The sequence below is a fragment of the Ruditapes philippinarum genome, unplaced genomic scaffold (genome assembly GCF_026571515.1).
Source record: "Ruditapes philippinarum isolate M1 unplaced genomic scaffold, ASM2657151v2 ctg10855_1_1_1_1, whole genome shotgun sequence".
Classification (NCBI taxonomy): domain Eukaryota; kingdom Metazoa; phylum Mollusca; class Bivalvia; order Venerida; family Veneridae; genus Ruditapes; species Ruditapes philippinarum.
In genome coordinates, this window is record NW_026856065.1 from 43021 (window position 1) to 69979 (window position 26959).

A 26959-nucleotide genomic window follows, 5' to 3' on the forward strand; every position below is an offset into this window, starting at 1 on the left:
ATAGTTTGTACATTTCCTACTCGTAACACAGCTGTCTATCCTTTACCCAAAGTGGTGATGATAGGTAGTTTCCTTCCTTTTGTAATTCTATCGTCCACTCTTAAATATGTTTTGTTTAATATAAGATTATCTAAGTGATATTGTACACTAGTGTGCATGTATAAATATCTTAAAATGTGAGTCACTATTGACCCTATCATGCTTGAATTTTTAATATATACAGTTTAGAGACATGGCATGATATTGCATTTTTGTAATTTCTTAACAAACACAAACTAAACATATATGCCTAATAAATGTGAGTGTGCGTAAAAAGTAAATGTCGCAAAATTATTACACCTGTGATCTCTATTGTAAATCAACGTATGTGCGTACGTTAACTTTAATACCAACATGGAAATTTGATCTATTGTTGAACAATTTATTTTAGGATAGATTTTAATCTTAAATGTGCTCATTAATGGTAATCTCAGAGCAGATCATAACCCATACGTTGAGGTTCAGACTTCGGTTTTATCAATGTGTTAGAACATTATATAATTGGAGTTTCTGCAGAATGGCTTACAAACACACTCCCAGAGCGCCAACAATCTGTTTTGAATATTTTATAAACAACTTATCAACATAAAAGAATATCACCAAAATCTCTAGACTTAAATGTGGTAGAAGCTATACGGAAATGTAATAGGAGCCATACGGGGTGAATGATCCGCCTCATAGAGAGTTTTAGTACAGTGACACTAACCATCGCCTAGGAATCAATCTCCACGCAGTGATATCCCCTTATTTCTTTGGCGTAGATCTCTGCCACCAAGGTCTGATATATCAGAATTTCTGATATACTATATTTTTTTCAAAAATTGATTTATCTGCTGCTTTTATCTGTCAGATACGTTTTTCTCAATTATTTAACAATGTTTATGAATAAATAAATAAATAAATAGATAATATGAATATTTAGAAATAGTTTTAAAAATTATGAGAATTTTTTCTTCCGAGACAATATTTTGATATTTTATATTTTTTATTGGATTCTTTCATGTGAGGAAGCTATCCAGCTAGCTTACGGACGTCGGTGGTTCTACTTAGTTGCCCGTTCGTGCCTGAAATAATGCATGGTAGGGCACCTGAGGTCTTCCTCCAGCAATAAAGCTGGAATGCGCGATATGACTTATACTTTGTTGATGTGACGTAAAACCCAAAACAAAAACAAAAACAAAAAACAAAAATTCAACATATATTTTAGAATTTTATTCTTCGAACTTTTATTGTCTGTGTAAACAGTTAAGTACCACGGAAATATGAGGCACCAGTATACAGTGAATTACAGTCAACCCGCGGCCGACCCCAAGTTAACCCGGCCTCAAAATTGGTCAATGCGGCCCCAAAATTGGTCAGTGCGGCCCCAAAATCGGTCATTCCGGTCCCAAAATATTTTTTTTTTCAAAGAAAACTAGTTAAGTCATTTTGTTGTATGTTGGTATAAAAATGATTTATTATTAATTGAAAATTATCAACTATATAGAACAATAGTAAAAAAAACATGAACTGGCATAAAAGTGTTGGTAAATGTAATTGCGCCAATTAAGACTTAATACGCAATAGTGATAATGAGTAATTATATAAAATCAACAATTATATGTACATCAACATATTATTTTAAAGCAGTTTAAAGCAATCAATTATTATAAAGGTATAGCTGTGAAAACAAATCCTTTGAATATGTTGGAAGTATCTTACATGTCTTTATTCGATGTAAATTAAAGATGGTTTCGTGAGTGTTAATCATGTTAATGCGATAATTAGGAAGAAATGCACAGAATTTCGAGTTAAAAGATTTGTATAATTATTTTAAGTTAAGTTTCCAACAGTCTTTTTTCAGTTCATTTGAATTTTTTTATTGAATACATTCATCAGTATAATTAATATTTGTTTCGTTTTTTATTAACTTATTTTCAAAGAATATTTACTGTGTAAAAATTATTGGAATATTACTATAAGTGTTTGAAAAATTAATAGTGTTTTGTGTTTAATCGATAAAGTGATTAATGTTTAAAAAATCGTATTCATTGTTTAAGAAGGAACAAACCATGATAGCATCGCCGATGTTATAGTTATTTATGTTATCACTAAGATGATAAATAAAGTATTATACTTTGTTACGCAAATGCTCCTTTCATTTCAGGCCATTTGACGTGGTCTTCAAGATAGTCAGCTGATGGAACTATGCATTGAACATTGTAAAAACAGTAAATTATGCATGTGTTGCTTGTTTGTTAATATTGACAGTTTTCATATAAAATAAATAATAAAAGATATCATCGTTAAACTTTTGTTGTTGTTTTTGTTGTTAATCTTTATTTTATATCTTGATAAGCAGGGTTCGAATTTAGGCTCGCATACTCGCAAAATGCAAGTGAAGTTTGAAAAATGCAAGTGATTTTATCTCAAACTCGCAATTTTTTTTGAGTCGTTTTCTGAAAGTAGAAAGCACATGTAATGCAGCCCACGCATAAACCGGATGTTGTTTTCGTCTGCAAGCATTTACTCAAATAATACGAAATGGATAAGTACTTGAAACAGCCTGCACCGCAGGATAAAGCCGAGACAAGTGCTGTTGCAACAGCTAGTAAAATTGCAAAATCTTCCTATGTGGAAAACGAATCCCAAGAGTCAAAGGGAAAAACTGTGAAAAAATGGGCTTAAGACTTGAATATAAACCTTGACATGAAATCTGACAGGGGAATCGTACATGGACTAACTTTCAAAACATGCAAAAATTATGCTCCATCTTCAATGACATCCAATGTGAGTTTGTTTTATCAAAATTTTACAAAATTCATTTACGATTATCCTTGCTTTGAGAAGAGTGAAAAAGGACTAAATTTTTAGTTGCAAAAACATAATGCAGTTAAGAGGTACTAAATTTAATGCTGCACACTAAGGGGTCGGTTTTATAGAGTTCATAGCAATGGCAGATTTTCTTTGTTTTCTCATCAAGCTTATTATGATTTAGGAAATTAATGTGTGAAAAAGAATTTATCAAACCATGTTATAATTTTAAACTTAGCTGACAGAAAATGAAACATGATGTATGTAGATTCTACTCAGAACTGATACTAACAAAAAATTTTGTTGTCGAGAGATATTTACAACTGACACATTTTAACAAACTCTGATGCTTTATTTTAGTTTATCAATGGAAATAAAACAGTTAAGAGAGAGTCTGTTGTCTTCTATGTAAAATCTGAGATGCATATTTGAGCAAAGGCTGCACATGAGAAGAGCCTGTTAAACAAAGCATCTGATCTTTAAAAAAGGATTTCAAAATATAGAAATTGAAAACTCTGAAAAAAGATGAAAATGATCAAGCTGTCTAAAACTGCCATCATTGATGAAGATTTTAAAAATAAGCAAAACAATAATTGTGCGAGTTGATTTTTCATTTTGCAAATTCATGAAAAAGTCACTCGCAAAAAATTGCGAGCGAGAAAACAAACCAAATTTTAAGTTAAAATTTAACCCTGATAAGTGTTTATCTGTTTATATTTTAAAACAAAGATAATAATAAAAAATTGGGCCAGGTTGACCAGAAATAACATTGGTTTGGGGTCGGGTTGACCAATTTGGGGTCGGGCTGACTTGGGGCCGGGTTGAATTGTACCGGTATACAGTATACAGTTATTTCATATGTGATTTGGGAACAGTCAAACTGTTGGCCCGAGGTGGAGGGGGTAGTGCTTTGAACTGTTGCCCAAGGCCGAGGGCAACAGTTCAAAGCACTATCCCCGACACCGAGGGACAACTGTTTGACTGTTCCCAAAACACGCATGGAATAACTGTTTTATTACCTGATCAACTACTGTTTTAACAGTATTTGCAGATAAAAAAAGGAACAAGAAAATAGTTTTGCGCATATGTTAATAATTAAACTTAATATTTTAACTATGTCTGGTTCATGATCAAGATCGATCGACGCTTCCAGTAGGAATCCTCTATGACGTCAATGACGTCAGAGCACGAGAGGGAAACAGTCGAAACTATTGACCGGTCAACAGTTCGCGAACGTTGACGTTTTTAGAATTTCAGAAAAATGTAAATAATAACAAATTACATTTATATAAGGAATCAGGTAATAATACTTCTTGTAATTTAATGAAATGCTGTGACAATTTTGTGAACAACATAATTTTTTACAATAAAAGTGACATATTTGTTATAAGAACGTTACAAAACAACACGGAACAGTACACCTTTTCACTCACTTGTATTACCAAATTCTTTTGTAGATGTATCATATATAAACAAAATCTGTGACATTTTCATGTGTTTTAGTGACATAGTGAATCTACTACTCCCGCTTACCAATAGATATGCAATTACACTTGTTTGATACAATGATAGCATCCATTTTGTTGTATGGGTGTTAAGTTTGGGGTGTTGAAGATGTGAGTGTTATGGATAAATTTCAATTAAAATACCTAAAAATAATTCTACAGTTGAAACAGAGTACTCCAAATGTTATGATTTATGGGGAGTTGGGTATTACCCCATTTTTAACACAAATTAAAAGTAGAGTTCTCAATTACTGGGGTAAAATAGTTAATTCTAAACATGATAAGATAATCAGCATTCTATATAGAACAACTCATAATTTATATACTCTGAATAATATTAAATCAGATTGGGTCTGTTTTGTTCGAAATAATTTAAATGATCTTGGATTGTCGCATTTTTGGATAAGTCAAAATGTGGAATCTCCTGCTTCATTCAAGAATACTGTCAACTTAAGACTGCGTGATCATTTTATGCAAAATTGGAGAAGTACAATTAATAATTCCAATAAATGTCTAAATTACAGGATTTATAAACAGGATTTTTGTTTTGAGCCGTACTTCAGCAAGTTACCTATGAATTTAGCTTTAATTCTCTTTAAATTAAGAAGTATGAATCACAAACTTCCTATTAAAAAAGGAAGATTTGATGATATTCCAAGAGAACTTAGAACTTGTAACCTATGTACCAGTAACTCTGTAGGCGACAAATTCCATTATCTTTTTGAATGTTCACATTTAGTTAATACAAGAAAGCTGTATCTTGATAAATATTTCTATGAACGTCCAAGTGCTTTAAAATTTAAAAAATTAATGAACCATAGTAATAAGGATATCCTCCTTTTGAAACTTGCCATATTTTGCAAAAATATTATGTTATTATTTAAATAATGTTAGCTTGTTAGACCTATGTCCTTTCCGTTTGTTTTTTCTCGCAATGATTTTTGATTTTTCTCTCTCATCCTCCATTACCAGTCAACTCCGTTCAATTATTACTGTAATTTTATTACATTATGGAGTTGTATGACCATTTATAATTTGCCATTTTGTAGTATTTTATTTTTACATATTATTTGCCATTTTGTATTATTTTGTATGTATGTACTGTTTTATGTTGTCACATGCACATATGGGCCCTGACTTATTCAAATAAACCTTGAAACCTACGCAATGATCTCCCCTTACAGGATTAGCGTAACCGTTTGATATAACCGGTGCGCGTTTGATATTCTGGGGCCCGTCTTATCAACGATCGTACGATTTTGGAAATCTTATCGTACGATTTTGATCTACGATTGTCGTACGCTCGATCGTAAGACTGTCTTATCAACGCGGTCGTACGTTCAACCTAAAATCTTACGATTTTCATAGACGCACCGTTCTTACGCCTGCGCAGTATCACGGGTCGGTCTAAAGCGCAGATTCTTATGCAGACAATATAGGATATGAAGGTGTAAATAAGATACTTTAAAGCCAATAACCCGTCACAGGAAATAAAAATTAATATTCAAAACTGTATAAACGAGATATCTGAAATAAACAGTAACATATCTAGCGAATTTGACATTTTTCCAGACATCATAAGAACGCCCCAATTTTATATCTTGCCCAAAATTCATAAAGATTATAATGAAAGTCTACCCATAGGATATCCAGGCAGACCAATTGATTCTTCATGCAATAGTTACACAGAAAATATTTCAAAATACCTTGACTTTATATTACAACCATATATGAAATCATTACCGTCGTATGTGAAAGATACCTCTGATTCTTTACGTAAATTAAAAACTTTACCTAAACTTTCAAACGATTCAGTACTTGTTACTTTGGATGTAACTTCACTGTATACAAATATCACTCATGAAGATCGGATAGCTGTTTGTAAATACTTTCTTGATAATGAAAAATGTGGTAGTAAATTATCAACGGAGGAAATATGCACTCTTCTTAAATTGACACTTAAAAGTAATCATTTTCAATTTAATTATGAAAATTATTTACAAATTTTAGGTACCGCTATGGGTAGTTCTATGGCCCTTACATACGCATCGCTATTCATGGGCAAATTATAATCTGATTTTTTAAACAGTTATGACCTTAAACTACGACTTGGCTCCGCTTTCTAGATGATACAGTTAAGATATGGGATCATTCTATAAGTGCCTTACATGATTTCATAAACAAATTAAATACATGTCATCCTACAATTAAATTTACATACAATATATAAAAAAATGTGTCATTTCTTGATGTTAAAATTCTTAAAAATGAAAATTGTAGGCCTACATTATCAACGGAAATTCCTACAGATTTCCATCAATATAACTCATGCCATCATAATAATTGTACAGAGGGTATACCATACAGCCAAGCCAAACGTTACAGACGTATCATTTCAGACAATGATAAATTTCATGAATCTCTTATAGATTTAGAATCCTTTTTCAAGATCAGAAATTTTCCTGATAGCAAGCTAAAATCTGCTTTTGCAATAGTAAAATATTCAACCCAAGAAGAAGCTCTGGAAAATAACCAAAATATCACAGAGCAGCAAAATAGCCTACCATTTGTTATCCCATATAATCCGTCTCTTCCCCATCTTGGTCTTATAATAAATAAATACTGGCATCTTTTAATGTTGCCAAAAAATGACAGTGTAAAAAATTTACATAATCATAAACCGATCTTATCATACACCCGTCCCAAAAATCTTCAATATTCCCTCACCCATTCAACTCGAAATAAACGGAATATGGACGGTAAAACTAATAAGTGTAATAGAAAAAGATGTACTCACTGAAAAAATATTGAAGAAAATAGTAAATTCACAGGTACGAATACTGGAGAAACATTCGAAATGCATTTTGATGGAAATTGTTCTTCTAGTGACGTGATTTATTTAATTACTTGTAGAAAATGTAAAATACAGTATGTCGGCCAGACCCATCAACAGGTATCAAAAAGAATGAACAGCCATAAATTTGATATAAGAAGTAATTGTCATCCCAATTTTTCTTCTAATGTTGCATTTCATTTCAATTCCGTAGATCATTCACTTGATGACTTTTCCTTCATGCTGATTGATAAAGTTCATGATAATATGGGGAGACTTTTGAAAGAGACATATTGGATACATAAGTTAAAAACATTTTGCCAACCGTTTTTCTAGTATATATACTTGCATTTTTTACAAACTCATCAATATCTTTTTTGGTACATATCGGCATAAAAAGACTGTTCTATTTTAGTAGTCACCTACTGTATCTAGAAATGTTATTAATTTATTTAAATCTATACAAATACATTATTTATGTCAATGATATAAGTATTTAATTACCTCCCTTTATTCACGCATATTTTTGATTGTTATATTTATATACTACATTATTCATAATGTATTTATATGATTTTTGATTTTTTCATATAACATAAATTAATTTTGGGCATAATACCATAACTTGAATAGATAATAGATAGACCATTTTCATTTTATTTCATAAGCTTTATAAGATATACTGATTCTAAATTATTATCTCCCTTTTTTTGAATTTCAACATGTGATTAAAGCACGTTTTTTTTTCGAAATTCTAAACTTTCACATAAGTAACTGTTATTTTCATACTTGTTGTAATTATTTAATAGCCTAGTTTCTCTATGAAAATATATGTATCTTTTGATCCAGTTATTTTATGTAATTCTTTTCGAAAATTATATATGATATGTTTAAAAAAAATACGTTTATACATACATATGCACATGTTGTATTGTATTAAACAGTAATAGACGTTTTATCTTATTGTAATACTATAAATTTTCTTTTACTCGCCAAATGTGACGTCTATTTTGTACGTTTACGTCATTTCCTTTATGTATCAACTGAGGAAGCTTAATGAAGCGAAACATGTTTTGATATTTAAATTTGTGTTGGTTTTTGATCCAATTGTCCTAATAAGTATGTTAAATATAAAAATTTTAAAATATTAGAGATTTGCAGGTATAAATATTTGATAATAGATTAGAATTTTTAAGAATAGACATATTTTTTATGAATTTTTATTAAGATGATATAAATTAAGAAATAATGAATAGTGATATTAAAAAGATTATTTGACATACTATGCTTGATTTGTATTAACTTTTATGAAATTCAATTTAAAATAGAACGTCTAATATAAGTTTTGTTAACTTTATTACATGCTTTTTGGTGGTTTATAGAAATATATCAGTTATATAAAACTGGTAATTTCACTGTTTGAAACAGTGAAATTACCACTTTGATAATTTCACTGTTCTGAATTTAAGCCCCTTACGTTGTTTCAGTGAAATACCAGCGTGCACAGTACTGGGTACCAACTTAATGACGTGACGTCGTAAATGACGTCACGTTGTATTATTATTTGGCGCGCTTTTCATTCAGTATTAGGTTCAATGTCTTTTTAAAACGTTTCTTTGCATATAATATAAAGAAAATTTGTTTAGTTTAGTGTAAGATCGAAATATATTTCACCTTGTGAACACCAAAAGTTCATATTTCACTCGTGGCTGCGCCACTCGTGAAATATACCTTTTGGTGCTCACTCGGTGAAATATATTCCGATCTTACACTGAACTAAACAAATATCCTCTATTTAATCAGCAGAATTTTAATGGGGACAATAACGTAAATTTCAAAACAAATTTAAACAAGAGGGCCATGGTGGCCCTAAAGTCGCTCACCTGTATATAGACCCCCGGAAAGGGGCCAATTTGAACCCCAGGGCTTTTATTTGAACAAACTTGGTAGACACCCATTAGATGTTTCATGCTAAACATCTAAGGTCTAGCTCGTTGGGATTTTTTAAAAGAAGATTTTTCAAGTTTTCACTATATGTATATAATGAAAATCAATGACCTGTGCTAATTTTGACCCGAGGGCCATTATTTGAACAATCTTGGAAGAGGTCTACCACACAATGTTTCATGCCAAATATAATACCTGTAGCCTTTGCCAATTCAGAGAAGAAGATTTTTTATGTTTTACTATATACATATTTAATTTATAAAAACCTATGACCCCCCGGGGTGGAGCCAATTTTGACACTAGGGACAAAAATTTGTACAACTTTGGTATTGGACCTTCAGATGATACCATAGACCAAATATCAAAGCTCTAGGCCATTTACTTTCAGACCAGAAGATTTTTTCAAGTTTTCTCTATATATATGTAATGAAAATCAATGACCCCCCCCCCCCGGGGCGGGGCCAATTTTGACCCTAGGGCCATTATTTGAACAATCCTGATAGAGGTCTACTACACAATGTTTCATGCCAAATATCTAATCTGTAGCCTTTGCCAAATCAGAGAAGACGATTTTTTTTAGATTTTGCTATATACATATAAGGAAAAACCTATGACCCCCCGGGGCGGGGCCAATTTTGACACTAGGGACACAATTTGAACAACTTTGGTAGAGGACCCATAGATGATACCATATACCAAAAATCATATCTCTGGCCCATGTTCTTTCAGACAAGAAGATTTTTTGAATTTTGTGATTTTTGAAATCCTTTTCTGGCCCTATGACCTTAATATGCAACAGACCGGAACCATTTGAACAACTTTGAAAGGGGACCACCCAAGGATCATTTCTGTAAAGTTTGGTTGATGTGCAGTCATTGGTTTCAGAGGAGATGTTGTTAATGTTCAAAAGTTGACGATGCACGTCGCACGACGACGGACGACGGACACAGGGCCATCACAATAGCTCACCATGAGCATTGCTCAGGTGAGCTAAAAACAGAACATGTTTTTATTTCATTTTTATACATAGTCCATCTACAAAGTAATCATTAAATAGATGATATTGAATAAGTGTAAGTTAAATACAATAAACAGACAAGCCACAAAAACACGAACATTTAGTAAATAAATTTTATTGCATACGTTTCGGCTATATGCCTTCATCAGTGCAAAACATAATAAAATTACCGGAAGCGACGTCATAACGGAACACGCGTTAAACGCGCGAAAAACGTTATGGCGTTTAGCGGCAAAACTATGATAACATGCAGAATTAAATATTTATGCTATAAATAAAGCTGGTACATGAATTAAAATGGATCACTAGTGATACAGATGTCTATTAGACAGTGTTGATAAAAATAAGATAATAGACAAACATATTAATTTAATATTCATGTAACGCATTATAAATCAAACAATACTTTATTATTTAGTCCATTTGGAACGCAGATAATATAGATAAATAGTGAAAATGAATTTTGCAGACATGTATTACAAGCCTACTTGTACATGTACATGTAGTTATATTTGATTTTTTACATTATTTTTTGTGTACTACTAAAGAAAATTATTAACAGTCTTACATTTCACTTTCTAATTTCTATTTTTACATGAATGAATTTACTGTTTCACATAAAAAGAAACACACATGTCTTGGGTGAATGACAAAGTATTCTCACCCTAACCAGTTCCTCCGTCTGGCAGTTCTCACTCGTGCAGTTTCCATCATTTCCCTCCCCTGACAGCCCCCACCCCCCAAAAAAATACCATATATTCATTTTCATTTTTTCTACACAGGAATTTTAGTTTATTTATATTATTTTCTCTCATGGTGAGAATTATTGTAAGCAACATTTTTATTTCATGAATGATATATTATTAAGGAAGCAGTTTCAAAATTTGTTAATTAAAGTATAATATGCAATTAAGCTGTTGTGACTTAATCAAGATCTTAAGATCATAGGTTTCTTCAAAGAAAATTAACCAAGCTGATAGTCGGCCACAACTTAATGACCACTCGGGCAATCCAATAGTTGCACTTGATGCCTGAAAGGCCTTCTTTTCTACGCCTTAATTGTAGCATTTACAAGAAGCATGGCAGCCATTTGTTTGATCTACGACTGCTTCTCAGCGATCGTAGAAAAAATGCAAGATCTTACGATAATCGTACGATTATGAAAATATGCGACGTTTGATAAGACACCGCCAAAATCGTACGATCGGCGTACGACAATCGTACCATTAAAACGGTCGTACGACCGTTGATAAGACGGGCCCCTGGTTCCCGGCATCTTACAAGTATTAGATTCTGGTGTAACGAAACGTAATTAAATGTATATAGCATTTTGTTAAAACATTAATCATCTGGAAACCGTTTTGGAAAAATTAATAAGAAAAATAAGCAAATAACTATTGCATGTTTAAATTTTATATGTTCTATGTAGATTTTGCCTGAAAGCGGTCAATGCAACTGACATAATTTTTCGGACAGTCAATTTTACTGTGAAATTTCGGATAAGGTATTGGTTAGTTCATACAGTTTTATCGAATGACTGGGTCGGACCAGAGATTGATGACTAACCACTGTAAAAGTGTTAAAACTATAATAACAGTGGTAATAGTGCTGATGCATTGTTGACAATCACTACATAGTACATTTAGACTGTAAAAATATAGGAAGTGGCTAGCCGTACGGCTAGCCAAAAGTTCTAGCCGTACGCGAGTCACGTACGACTAGCCAGGACACACTGTATTGGCTAGCCGTACGGCACTTTTCAAAATTATATGGAAGTCGAAAATGCATATGTTATTTTGTGTCGTTAAACGAGGATTTTAATCAAGTCTCCGCATTTGTCCTAGTGTGTTCACCTTAATAAAGATGCTCCGCCATTTTATAAAAAATGAATACGATCAAGCGTTGTATAATCAAACTTGATAAAAGTGTCAAAGTTGCATGTTATGAATTATAACGTCCTTGATTTTCATAATTATGATTTGTTGTTTTATTTGTATGAAAGATGAATTGTTAAATCATTTTTGTTAATTAAGCACATGGATCGAATAAATAATAATTGGAGGGGAATAAATAAATAAAAAAGAATATTGAAAAAAGAACGTTAAAAGCAAATATACATTTTGTTATTTAATAATTTTCAAATACAGTAGATACAAATCGAACATAAAAGCACAATTTATTAATTAGCCTTAATTAAAGCCTACCCATGGACTGACAACAGAATTTTAGAATGCGTTTCTCTGAACATGCAAACATTTCTTAATGATGGACAAACTTCTATACAGTCTGTAATTGACGCAATTATCAGAGCCCAACAACAATGATTTTCAGTGTTTTTTTGTTGTTGTTTTTGTTTTCAATTTAAAATTAAACTTAATGAAACAAAAAAGTATTATTATCAAAATTTTGTATATTTTATAATTTTATAATATTGTCGTGTTGGGCTTTCTTGAGGCATTCTGTTTTACTCTATTCCATATACATGTAATTTTGAAAAGTGCCCTACGGCTAGCCAATACAGTGTGTCCTCGCTAGTCGTACGTGAGTCACATACAGCTAGAACATTTGGCTAGCCGTACAGGCCCGTACGGCTAGCCACTTCCAAAAATATATTGCAATTGACATTTATTTAGTCATCGATCTTGTTTCAGTCATAATGGTTCATAGCTACACTAAAGGCAAACTTGAACATTTTCTGGGGTACCATGTAATCACTTCCAGAAGTACCCCGGATCATACATAGTATGATACTGCAACATTATCCAAACACCACAGAAAAAAAATAGAAAAAAGAAAAAGGGGAACATCAACACCAACAGGAAAGACTCCTCAACAGTCATCTAAGAGGGCTGCACTAACAAAATTAAATATTCATTTATAATTTCAAATACCTAAAGTACCATTGGTTTGTTTAGGTAACCTAACCATCCATCAGCAAACTCCTCAAATTGTTAGTTTATTTTTTTGCATTCTGAAACATACAGCAAGACAATACAAGTAATCAATCAAATGATCTTTCATGCATTCACAAAATGCATGAATCATGATTACAAAAGAATGAAGAGCAGATATATCCCTCCAATAGTCTAATAGATGTTAAATTTAAATTTAAAAAAAGAAAATATAAAATATCATTTGAAAATAAAATGAAGCAGAAATTATAATCAAGAGGGCCATGATGGCCCTGAGGTCGCTCACCTGTATATAGGCCCCTGGAGCCGGGCCAGTTTAAACCCCTTTTATTTGAACAAACTTGAAAGACACCCATTAGAAGATGTTAAATGATGTTAAGTTTTTACGACACACATATAATGAAAAACAATGATCTTACCCTACTTCTCCCATCCCGGCAGGGCCAATTTTAACCCAAGGGCTTTTATTTGAACAAACTTGGTAGACACCCATAAGAAGATGTTTCATCCTAAACATCTAAGCTCTAGCTCATTGGTTTTTTTAATTTTAAAGAAGATTTTTTAAGTTTTTACTATACACATATAGTTAAAAAACAATGACACCCCTGGGGCAGGGCCAATTTTGACCCCAGGGTTATTATTTGAACAAACTTTCTAGACACTCACTAGAACATGTTTGATGCTTAATATCTAAACTCTAGCTATTTGGGTTTATTCAAAGAAGATTTTTTAAGTTTTTGTTATACACAAATAAGGAAAATCTATGACTCCCGGGGCGGGCCAATTTTAACCCCAGGGCTTTTATTTGAACAAACTTTGTAGACACCCATTAGAACATGTTTCATGCTAAATATCTTAGCTCTAGCTCTTTGAGTTCTTTTTTTAAAGATTTTTTAAGTTTTAACTATATGCATATAGGGAAAATCAATGACCCCCTTGGGCGGGGCAAATTTTGACCCCAGGGCTTTTATTTAGTAAACTTGGTAGACATTCACTAGAAGATGTTTCATGCCAAATATCTAAGCTTTAGCTCTTAGGGTTTTTCAAAAGAAGATATTTAAAGTTTTAACTATATGCATATAGGGAAAATCAATGACCCCCTTGGGCGGGGCAAATTTTGACCCCAGGGCTTTTATTTAGTAAACTTGGTAGACATTCACTAGAAGATGTTTCATGCCAAATATCTAAGCTTTAGCTCTTAGGGTTTTTCAAAAGAAGATATTTAAAGTTTTTTCATTAGGTTGCCATGGCAACCAGAGTTCTGCATGGAATTAAATTCTTTGAACAATTTTTAAAGGTGACCACCAAAGGAACATTCCTGTGAAGTTTGGATGAAATTGGCTTAGTGGTTTACGAGGAGATGTCATTTAAAGTAAAAGTTTACGGACGGACGACGGACGGACACACGACGGACGGACGCCGGACGAAAAGCGATCACAAAAGCTCACACTGTCACTTTGTGACAGGTGAGCTAAAAAAGCACTTGTGAAGTCTTTTGTAGTCCACCAGCCATATATATTTATGTAATTGTGATCATTTTGATTCAGGAAGAAACCAGACATGTCTCTTGGACAAAGGAGAAAAAGGCCTTTTTACAGGACTATTCAAGTCGTCCACGTAATGGGATTTCTGAGACAGAGTTCTGGAAGGGCTGTGCTGAGGAAATGGAAATTCAATTCCCCAAAAAGACAAGAACAGGTATAAATTAAATTTAAGTAATTGCAAATATCAGTGTGGTGGTTTAAATTCTTTTTATAAATAAGTATTGCTGCAGTGTTGCTACCAATACATGTAAATCGTAGAAAGTTTCATCACTTATGGCATGTTTGTAAGTTAGAATATAGCAATCGATTCCAGTTTTTAATTACAATTGTAATTATTTTATTTGAAAAATACACAACGTATCGACTTTAAAGTCTTCATCAGGTGTAATTTGTTTATATTATAAATAGGAAATGATGTCAACATCATATGACGTTAAGGACAATGACGTCAAAATAGATAAATCAGAAAAAGGAAAAAATCTGAAATCAAATTCCAACAACTATGAATGGAATTTACCTACACATTTAATTAAATTATTAATTCAATTTAACATATATGGTACATAGCATAGGCTATCTATAACAAGAACTTTATGTCTTTCAGTGAATTAATTTTATCAATCATATAAGTTATCTACTGTTAAGTCATTGTTCTGGTGAAGAATGTGCATAGGGCATTTCAGTTGAAAAATATCATTTTGAGGGGAAAAATGACTTTTGTTTTGGGCTGTATAATATAGTAAAATAATCACTGCACATAAGTAAGGTAGTAAACAAATACCAGCCAAAAATACTTTAATTATATCTATCTTATTATGTTAATAATTTGTCTGTAAATTTGTGGAAACATTATTAGTTTTCGATAAAGATTGTGGCTGATACTATATCTCCTATAGTTTAATTGGTAAAACACCTCTGGTTTATTGATAACTCATGCAAACTAAGAAGAGTTCTGAGTTCAAATCTCAGTAGGAGCAAGGATATTGGCTATAAAATCAAATCTGTAAAAGGATAAATATAGATAAATGTTAAATTTTCAGATTACCTTTAGACCAATGTTTTAATAAACTTCAGAAATAATTGCTAGTAAAATTTCGCTATGTGAACTTACCATATTTGGAATATTAATTAAATTAATAATTAATTTATTTTTTTATTTCAAATATATTGCTTTAGTACATGTTCATAATGTCTATGAGCTTAAGATGTAGATTAAGAATGTGGAGTGAGTAATAGATGGTCTACAGAATAATATTTTATGTCAATTAAGGGCCTTTGGGCTTTGGCTTGTCTAGCTATAGACTAAACGTGTATATTTTAAAGGAAATCAAATAAAAAACAATTAAAAAATATATAGAATTCTCTATCAATCAAATTTTCAGTGTCAGTTTTAATAGGGTGCCACTATATTGAATGTAACTCAATGATAATAGGCTGGGTATTCCGATATATAAATGGAACAATGGCATCTTATTTTTAGCTATTAAGACCTTTTCAGCCCTTAAATAAAGAAAAACTTATTTGGAAACTCATCACTTACTGCTGTGAAAAATGAATTTATTTTTTGTTAAGTACATAAATTTATTAAACATTCTGAAATATTTAGATGTAATTGATACTTATATATCAAAATAGCCTAAACAAGATATGTTTGTAAAACACGTATGCCCCCTATGGGCAGCCAATTAGTCATTTGATCAGGTTATTATGCATGACTTCTGACCCAGTGAACAAAATATTAAGAAGGGTTATCTACTGGTCATGACTAGTCACTTGTAAGGTAATAATTATTTTGACCCCATAGGTTGTGTGCAGCAATTTAAGTAATTACAAATCTTACCAAATAAAATATGCATAAATTTTATGAATCATGTAGGCCTCATTAATGACAGCCAAGTTGTTATATTACATAAGACCTTCAAATGTGTATACCAAAAGCATTTTTAAATTAATATAAAAATATCAACCAAGGCAACTTGACTTGTTGAGTTATTGGTCAAAAACCATCTTAAAGTAGAAGGTCAATTTGACACTGACCCCTTGACCCCAAAATCAATAGGGATCATCTACTGGTCATGACCAATCACCATAACAAGTTTGAAGTTCCTAGGCCTAAGCGTTCTTTAGTTATCACTCGGAAACCATTTGGTCTACGGACCGAGGGACCTACAGACCGACAAATGCAAAGCAATATACCCCCTCTTCTTTGAAGTGGGGGCATAATTAGTATTATACAAGTAACCACCTGATCAGGACTTGAACCTGAGACCTTCCTATAACCATGTCTATACAAAGTCTAGGCTGCTCTACCAGATGAGCTATCTGGTTAACTTGTAATTGTAATTTTTATATGATATACATATTTTTTTTTACATAAATATATTACTTTTTCCTTTAATTTTCCTTTTCTGTATAATTCTTACAGGTCACATGCACTAACTTCAACCCATTTTGAAATTTCATATTTTAAAGTGGAACAGTGATAATTACTGTATGCATGTAGATACTTTAGTTGCAATGAAATATTATTTAACTAAATTACACAGTTAATATTAAGCATGTTTTATAGTATCATTGAGGTGAAACAAGTTACATTATAAACACTGATAAAATGCACCACTTAGCATGAAAGTTCCTCTCATGAAATCCTCTCAATCTTTATGAAAAATCTGTTAATTTTATTTTAATTCACATTATCCTGCTTTTTATACCGGACTCATGTTCTCTTGCGCTTCTTCTTGTTCATGATTTAAATCAAAATCTTTTTTAATTTCTTTCAACGCATATAACAAACACTGAGAAAACTCTGCCATCTTTGTTTACATCAATAATTAAAATCGGTGCTTTGCCGGGCCGTATATCAATTTGGTGTATTCCTACACTTACATACGAGGTCAATAGGAATGATGTTGGCCCGACATCGGCAGCACAATATCGGGCTGATATCATAACCATATAGGCCCGATATTTCTTGCCGACATCGGGCCTACATCAAAGCAATAGCGGTGCAATGTCAGCCAACAGTAGAAAGATATCGGTCCTATATCGACCAGGTATTGTACTTATGCTAGCATGTTGATGACATCTAGCAGCAAGCATTTGGCATAACCTGGCAAAAACACAAAATTAAAGATAATTATTTTACAAAATAAGATAATATTAAGACACATATTTTAACATAAATGTGCAAATGACAATCACTACCATGATAACGATGTCGCGAAATCATGTGACAATATTGTCACAAAATATGTCCATCACAAAATATTAGGTGGAAAAGTGGGCATTAAGATAAGTCAGCAAGTTTGTCATTATACATGTTTGAAATTTTACCTCTTTGAAATATTGTGCCAAGTTAAATTTATATCTCTCAATGCATTTAAAAGTTTTGCTGCGGACAAACATTTTTCAAAGAAGCCTAAGTATAACCTTTAACCCAAAAACCTGGTTAATGTGCAGGGCACTACGTCTCGTGGCCTTGAACAATTCTATAAAGTAACATTAAAATTTGTCCATGCAAGCTGGATATTATGTAGAATGTCTCTAGTGACCTCAACCTTGAAAATATTAACATTAATTACATGTGTCGCAGCGGTAGTCATGATAAAGACCATTTGTGTTACAATCCCTCAATAAATGATGACTTAATGATCCAAGTACACATCTATCTGAACTTTGACCGCCGGTACCTTAATTTTGCACGCAACACTTTGCCTCACAATAGTGAACATTTGTGACAAGTGACATCAAAATCCCTCTATGCATGTAGAAGTTTTGCTACATACAAGCATGTTTCAATGATTTTAAGTTAAAGTGTGATCTTCAACTTTCACCTAGAGACCTGGTTCATGTGTGCCACACAGCTTCTCATAGTTTCTCAAATTTCTATGATGTTTCATAAAAATCCCTCCATGCATGTAGAATCAAGATAGTATTTTCCTCTAGAAATCAAAATTGAGTTACAGTTTTCTTTTCCTGAAACTTATATATAATATGTTTAAAAGTAACTTTTAATAGTCCACTTTACCATAATTACTTACTTCCATTACAGGCTTTACAACATGTTTCCCTCCTTTGTATTAAGGATAAGACACATTGAAACGTTTTATTCCTTCCCTTGTAACTGATTGTGCTCTCCCTGCATTAGAGCAAGTGTGTAATGCTGCCAGGTTTATCCTAAAAGGAAATAAAACATGTGATGATATTGACAACCTATAGGCTGGCAAAAAACAAATGATGATGTACCTTAAATTGAGCCATTAAAAATAAAACGTATATATTTATATTATTAAAAATAAAACGTATCAATTTATATTATGTAAATTTGCAAATTTACATACACATACAAGTTATGCAAAAATTTCAGCAAAGCTTTTTTACCTCACACTATTGTCCTAGTTTGAAAATAAAAAAAAGCAATGTTTGATGTTAATGTGCATTATTAATATTTATCACACACCCATGCAGCTTTTACGACTCCGGCCGTGCATATATTTTCGTTATATAAATCTAGCGTTAAGACGCTTTAAATGTATACTATAAGTACATCAATGAAAAATGGGTCTTTTTCACTGCCAACGGTCTTTAGTTTTGGTATGTGATAAATAGAATATTAAAATCGTGTAAGTTTAATACTGAATTTATTGAAGTTGTTGAATAAAATAATATAACGCTCGACAGAGGCTCGCATAATATAATTTTATTCAACTTGTTCAATAAATTCAGTATTAAACTTACACTCATTCAATATCCTCTATAGAATAAAATTATGAGGAAACAACTATATTAGGACTTCACAGAGGTGCATTTTAAATTTGATGGAAAGGCTACTAACATGTGTTATCTTTTTTGGGGGGGAGGGGATTTCTAGACAATTAATAAATTATTCAACGTCATCATTGTTTTCAAATGTGTATTAATTCTTGACTTGCTAATTCATAATTTTTTCTCTTCATAAAATGTTTATAGTGAGGGCGTCTTTAACACATTATTTGACCGTAATTTTGCAGTCAATTCACCTAACCAGATGTCCTGGATAACTAACAAATTATTACAAATTCCTTAGCAATGACTAACTACTAATCCAAAGTAATGTTTGCAGCAAAGGCGAGAGACAACTGAAAATTAGACTCAATTTAAAGTAGCATAATATCTAATATGAAAAAGCAAAGGTTGAGTTACTCATAATGCTTTCTTAACCTTTGTGTATCACAGACTATGAACTTACCTTTGTTTCATTGCTGCATACGAGAAACTAACAAACTTTGGTGCGAACTGACAAACAATTTTGTGATGGGCTTCCAGCCCAGATGTCTGGTCAACAGGTGACAGCTTCCGAACATCTGATAGACGCCTGTTTCCCAACAACAACTGTAGCTCTTTATGTGCCTTGCATCCTAAGTATTCATATAATTTACATAGAATTAAAACTTGATAAAGTACACATATCAATAATGGTTATGAACAAATGTTGTTGTTTTTTTTCTAAAAAAAATTAGACCTTTCACTTCTTAAAATTCATCGCAAATTTAAGAGAAGATTTTTTAAAAATGCTATTTAAATGATTTTTAGTTGTTTAAGTATTCAATCCGACAATAGCTTGTGAAAATACAGTCTAGTTTCATTGGTGTGGAATTTAGATCAATTCAGCTCTATTAGGTCACATTGCCACATTCAACCTTTCCTATAGGATTGAGTATCACTTCATACATTATTGCAGACATCAGCTTGCACCTTGAGGTGAAAGTAGAACCACTGACTATACAAGCTTACTTGACACCTTTCTGACATGAAACAATTTAAAGCGTTTTACTTTAAAATACCCACTATATTGTAGTAAGGTGCATGTGTTTCAAGGTCATAACCTTAAACATTTAAGAATCTTTCGCATGTGACGGTTTTATTTCATAATCAGTGTAAAATGACTTGATGAAATTAATGTTATTCTGGGATAAGTTGAACAAAGTCCTGACTCACTGATGATAATTCTCTATCTGCAGGATAGTATCAACTGCATTTGTCAACAATAGATAATAATGGTAGAGTGTATTTACTGTATGCATACAATCAATTACCTGCTTTACTCCAATGTCTTTCAACTGGACCGTGACTACATTGTGGAAATTTGTTACATGTCCATCAAGTTTGTTTGTTATATGGTTTAGCACCGAGAGCCATTTCTCCTCTACTAAAGCCCCATCACCACCACTTGTTGCCGCACAAAAATATAAATGATTTGCAATAGACTGTGTTCATTTACCCACAATTTCACATCCTTTTTTCTTGCTTAGAGCTGTAAGCTTAGTTTTTATACCTAAATCATGAAAAAAAGAACAATATGTATGAAACAAAAATGTGAATTTGGTTCCCAAAAAGATTAATCCACTTTTTTTGGCTAATGCAACTGTACTTTTTTAAGTAAGGTTACTTTTAAGTGACATCTTGGTTAAACTCCTGTTTCCTGCATGCAGCAGTACCAACGTAAACTGTTTTGTGCTGTACAAATATTTCAGTTAGACATGTGCTTTGTGAAAAATGTTCCATAAAAACAAGATGAATTTTAAAAACCAGGAGATCTATACTATATAAACATTCTGAAAGCTCTAAAAATAAGCATGTTGAAAAGCTTCTTGTGATGATATCAGCTTATGAGCTACAATATACACAACGTAAGCAAATTAATCTACCTATTATTAGCAACAATTTTGACATTAATTAAAACAAAATATAAATTCATTTTAAGATATCTGTTTATGTTTGAGATGAAAAACCATATATCTTACTTTTAGCAAAATGCCAGCAATCAAACCAATAGTTTATTTCAGTTTTGTTTTCTCGGATATACTTTCTGACTTGTACATGATGATCTGTTGTTAAATCAAACAAATGAATGTCTGCACATTCTAACTTTGAAACTGCTCTTTTCAGACCTTCAAGTTCCATAACATTTGAATTTTTCACTTCATTACTCTAAAAATAATAAGAAAATAAAGTTATACAAACAAAAATCAGATGATAATTATATAAAATATATTTCTGCTTGTCTAGTAATCTCCCTTTAGTTGGGTTTTATTAGCCCAGCTTGCACCTTTAATTTATCTGTATTAATAAACAGCCCCCTGCAGTAAGTGAACAATAATATGATGACAGAATGTGTAAAATAAGGTTTGAAAGTAAACTGTAAAACAATAATGTCCTCAAATATTTGTTGTTTTCTGCATTGGGACTACTTAACTAAAGACATAAGTTATATGAACAAACATACATATTATAGAGAATATTAGAGGGAAAATCCTATTTAAGCTACTGATTTATTTCAGTGTTCAAATATCTGTAAAGCCTCATCTTTAATAAGTTTAAATAATAGAGGTGTAACGATTCATCGCGATCTGCCCTGTCCTCGATGTATGCATCGTAATGAAATTACAAATTCCAATATATTGCGATGCAATACATATTTCACCTCCCGATGTATCGATATAGCGGGAAAGTATCGCAATACACTAACAATATCTTCCAGGAATATAAGGACAAACGTATTTTTTGAAGAAAAATAGCTCGGATGAAAACAATGAAAAAGCGCGACTATTATCATATCATCGTTGTCATCTCGTTTCCCCATGTCCGCAATCATTTAACAGTAACCAACCAAGTTTTATCAATTCCATATAAATGGGCTGGTGGTCTTTGAACTTGTTTAATAATAAAAAAATAATTAGAGATCTGTGCGTTTTCAAGAAAAAAAACCTACCAACATGAATTAGTAATTTTATTTAGTCGCACTTGATGTCGAATTAAAATAGTGATGATGACAACATTCCCATGTGATATTTGTCACGTATTTTATACTTTCATTTCCGTTGACGTCATTTTCCCGTAAAAAAAACAACAAAACAAACAAACAGAAAACATGTTGACGGGCAAAAATTTAAAAGGGGGAAACATAGTTAACCCTCCCCGGTCATATAAAAAAAACTTTTGGGGAATTTTGTAGTTTGGGGGAAAAATCAGACAGAAATGTATTTGGGAAGCCCGGGATTTTGGATTTTTGCAAAATCCCAAACCCAAAAAAAAATACTGTGGGGTTTGGGGGCACAAAATTTTTTCGAAAAAAATGAAGGAAACTAAAAAACATTTTTTTCCAAAAAGGGTTGACCAAATTTTAAAATCACCTTTTACTTTTTTTTTTCCAAAAAAATTTAAAAGGTGTATTTAAGACTGAAAATTTTTTAAAACTGTCAAAATTTCCCCCAAAAAGTGGACATTAGTGTTGAATAGTAGAAAATAAATTTGTTGATATGGAAAATTTAACCCAATTTACCAAAAATTTCCCTTAAAGTAATCAGAAAAGTAAATTATTGAAAGATCAAAATCTGAAACCATTAGTTATAACAACAAGTTAAAGAGTTTATTGTTTTGTTATTGCTCTGTTGCTAATATCATGCCTGTTTCCAAATCCATCAATGTATAACTACCATATTTTGCTGTATGACCTGGTGAACAACAGCGAGCATCTCCACCAACACATACATTTTTCCCTACACATGCCTCTAGATTCTCTGCTTGTTTTCTTTCCCATACATTATTCACTGCAGGTATAATAAATGACTTCTGGTATCGAATAAATGTTCTCTCTTTTATCATTGCAATTCCAGTGAATTTAAAAAAAGTTAAGAATCTTTGAAGGTGATGCTCCTGAAAAAACAACAGTTCCTGCAGTCAATAAATTCCCAAGTGGAGCATTCCCACAAAGTGGCTGACTTCGCCAGATTCTCTGATGACCTGTCTCACAAATTGTTTCTATGACAACCATACTACCTTGCACTTTCTTCTTAATGTTCTTACACAATGAATGGCATATTTGGCATACTTTAAACAACTCCAATAGTGCACTTAAAAACACATTAAATTTTGTCTCTTCTAATGGATCTGAGTTGTCCTCTATGCAATCATACCTGAAAAAAATAAATGGATGTTTTAGTAAAAATACAATATAAAATAAATTTGCATAGACCTAGCATCCTTTGATCAGGTCTTCAAACTACTATCAAAGCGGTTGCATTATTATATTTTTTAATAGTGCAATGTAATATTTATTCATGTCCAATTTGAACAAATTGTGGAAAACTCTCCAATTGTGTAATGCTCATTCACTAAACTTGTTAGGTAAGGATCACTCTGCATTTCGTTATTTTGATCACATGTTAGTATACTTATTTGTCTTCAAAAATTATAATTTGGGTACTGGTGCTAGAAAAGCCTGCATACTTTAATGATGTTGTACCCACACATCTTTTATGACTGAATTCCATTTTAAGGATGATGTCATGTTGATGCTATGTATAAAGTTGTTAAAGTAATTTCTACCATGAGAAATAAGTGCTAGATGAAACAAGAGGGCCATAGGCCCTAGATCGCGCACCTGACCCAATGAACTCATCCAAACAATTACCTAGACAAGCATTCTGACCAAGTTTTATGACAGGTGAGTCAAAAATGTGACCACTAGAGTGTTAACAAGGATTACCCATATTTGAGCTAAAAAAAAGTTTTCATATTTTTTCAATTTGATATGCCAGAAATAGCACCAGTTGTTGTCTAAGTTGGTAAAATCTAGCTCTCTGAATACCTGTTTTGTAGAAACTTGTCCAAAATAAATGATCACTGTAAATAACAGTTAACTTTGAGCTAGATATCCCAAAATGAAATACAAATATAAAAATATAAATACAAACCAACTCTTACCAGACACTTGAATTCTCATCATCTTCATCATCATCGTCCATGTCAACAAAGTCTTCTTCAGAGGGTTCCCAATCTGGATCATCATCAACATCATCCACAAAATCATCTTCAATATTCAATCTATATTCATCTAAAACCTCCTGATTTTCTGGGAATTGAAAGTTCTTATCTATTGGTTCTACATTGTCTGGTCCACATTGTGTATCTTTAGTTTGTATCTCAGGGGTAGTGCCATTATCTTGTACTTTTGGTCTAATATGGACACATTTGTGCTCTGTTGGTCTGTTTGATATACTCTGAAAACAACATTTCTTAAACCGGTAACTGTTTAGTTGTATAAATTACAATAATATATCCGCAAGTTTTGAAAGTAATGAAAAATTAGGTAATTATAAATAAATGTTTGCACGAAATAAATTCTGACAATAGTAAGTCCAGTCTATTACAAAAAATGAAAATAATTTAGAAAAAAGAAAAACTTATTGGACAACATACAACAACTTTTATTATGCTTTTTAGATAATAATTTTGCAGTTTTATAGCTGCATGCCTCCAGATGAGCTAAAATATTTCAAGAAAATAAAACTTTTGAGTAAAAAGTACTGAGATTTTAAGAAAAGTATAAATATTCAAGATGAAAGTAATATTTTTATGTTATGATCGATTTATGAACGATTTTGCAGTATTTTTACCCATATTTCTACTGCGTAACTAACCTATTTTTTGAAGGGCTAGTTTGCATATTTTGACGTCTTTTTTGGTAGTCATTATGAGTTGTTTATGCTGTTTGCAATGTAAAAATTATTTCTTTGTTCACTTCACAATATTTTACTTTTTTTTATACATTTTCAAAATTTTCATGAAAATAAACATGAATCTGGAGGCATGCTGCTTTAAGTTGATACCATTCAAAGTGTAACAAGAGCTGTCAGTAGAACAGGATAACTTGATAGTAAAAGAGCCTTGATAATGAAAAAGTTTCTTAGTTCCCAAAAGGGCCAATTTTTTTTTTCAAATCTATGTTACAGTTATATGCCTTGGAGAGTGACTCCTATTATGCTCTCAAAGAAGTGCATAAAGTTTCAACTTGTTTCAAAGCCAGATGTCAATGGAATACGAAAATATTTGAGGTGGTACACAGCTTTTAACATAAATTTTAAGTAGAAAAAGGGGCACTATTCTATCAAAATGCTTGATAGAGTTATCTCCTACCGTCTTGAGGTTTAGGGCATGATGGTGAACAAGTCTGCAAAGTTTCAAAGCAATATATCAATGACCTTTATAAATATGTGAGGTATTATGCAAACTTAACGCAAATTCTATGTCGGAAAAGGGGCATAATCCTGTCAAAATGCTTGTATTTATATCTTCTTTTCAATGCACTCAACATATTGAAATTGTAATCATGATGCATTATTTTATTTTTCATTGGCATACTAGCGTGTTTGTATGAGCTTAAGCACATTCCTGAGAGGCGTCTGAATAATTAGTGCTAAAATTTGAAAGTGCATATTTATTCACGTAGATATGAAAGATAACTCCTAGGTGAAGTTAAGATTAATAGAGTAATAAATGACGAAATAAGTAAAAATTATTTCACTTAAAAGTTAAAGACATTTATAAGTGCCTTGAAATGAGTCAGACATTCGTGTAAAAAGTTACCTCGTTAAACATTTCAGGAAGGTATATTCAGAATAAAATGTGATTCTAGCTCATACACATACTTAGGCCAATGAAAACAACAAGAAATATATGTAACAATTTTAATATGTTGAGTGCATTGGAAAAAAACACAGGTCATAATAATTCAACATACATATTTTTTTTTTGTTACGGGAGGGCTTTTGTCCGCCTTGTTAATTTCAAGGGAGGGCTTTTGTCCGCCCAGTCATTTTCATGGGAGTGCTTTTGTCAGCCTTGTTATTTTCACGGGAGGGCTTTTGTCCTCCTTGTAATTTTTTGACGGGAGGGCTTTTGTCCGGGAGGGCTTTTGTTCGTTTCCCATTTTCTTTTACTGTAATCGTATTTAGAATGGGTGTAGGACAAAAGCCCCTCCCCCTCCCCCCGGACGAAGCCCCCCATTTAAAAATGACAAGGTGGACAAAAGCACCCCCATTAAATTTACACATATGACAAAAGCCCCCCCCCCCCAAAAAACAGGTAGGACAAAAGCCCCCCCAGTCCATCAAACAAAAGCCCCCCCCCCATTAGGTGTATAGACCAGACTGATTACATTTTTTTTCACAAGACAAGTGTTCGGGAACTTGGGTTATACTTCAAATAAATCTAAACAAGTATGCGCCTTTCACTTCTATTTCCTTGATATTTAGCGTTGATAAGCGAGTCTCTGAAAAAATTCGCCTGTACGAAAATGCCTACCCTGACTACACCCTGATTTGACATGGGATAAGAAATTTATTCCCAACCAGGTTTTTTACGCTAAATGTTCAGTTGACTATAGAGAAGACAGAAACCTATTTTTAGATTTTTTAGCATACAATATATAGTGTTTTCAGGGTGGATTCAACGAAATATTTAAATGAGCCAGAAAAAATACCACCCTGAAATGGAAATCCAGGGCAGAATTTACACTCACACAGATTTCTAAAAAAAGATTTACTTCT

At 32.2% G+C, this 26959-nt stretch overlaps 1 protein-coding gene across 1 annotated transcript; it reads right to left on the bottom strand.

The window, feature by feature from the left end:
* Positions 1 to 24116: 24116 nt before the first annotated feature.
* On the bottom strand, positions 24117 to 26738 carry LOC132745306 (uncharacterized). Its single transcript, XM_060734195.1, has 2 exons — positions 26715 to 26738; positions 24117 to 24631 (listed from the first exon to the last, which is right to left on the bottom strand). The coding sequence occupies exons 1-2, from the start codon at positions 26736 to 26738 to the stop codon at positions 24332 to 24334; spliced, it is 324 nt and encodes a 107-aa protein (XP_060590178.1). The 3' UTR covers positions 24117 to 24331.
* Between the last annotated feature and the right edge of the window lie 221 nt (positions 26739 to 26959).

Coding starts and splice junctions, on each gene's coding strand:
- LOC132745306 (XM_060734195.1), bottom strand. CDS start 26,738: ATGTCAAATCAGGGTGTAGTCAGG. Junction 24,632..26,714: donor CAAATCAGGGTGTAGTCAGG/GTAGGCATTTTC, acceptor TGTTGTTTTCAG/AGTATATCAAACAGACCAAC.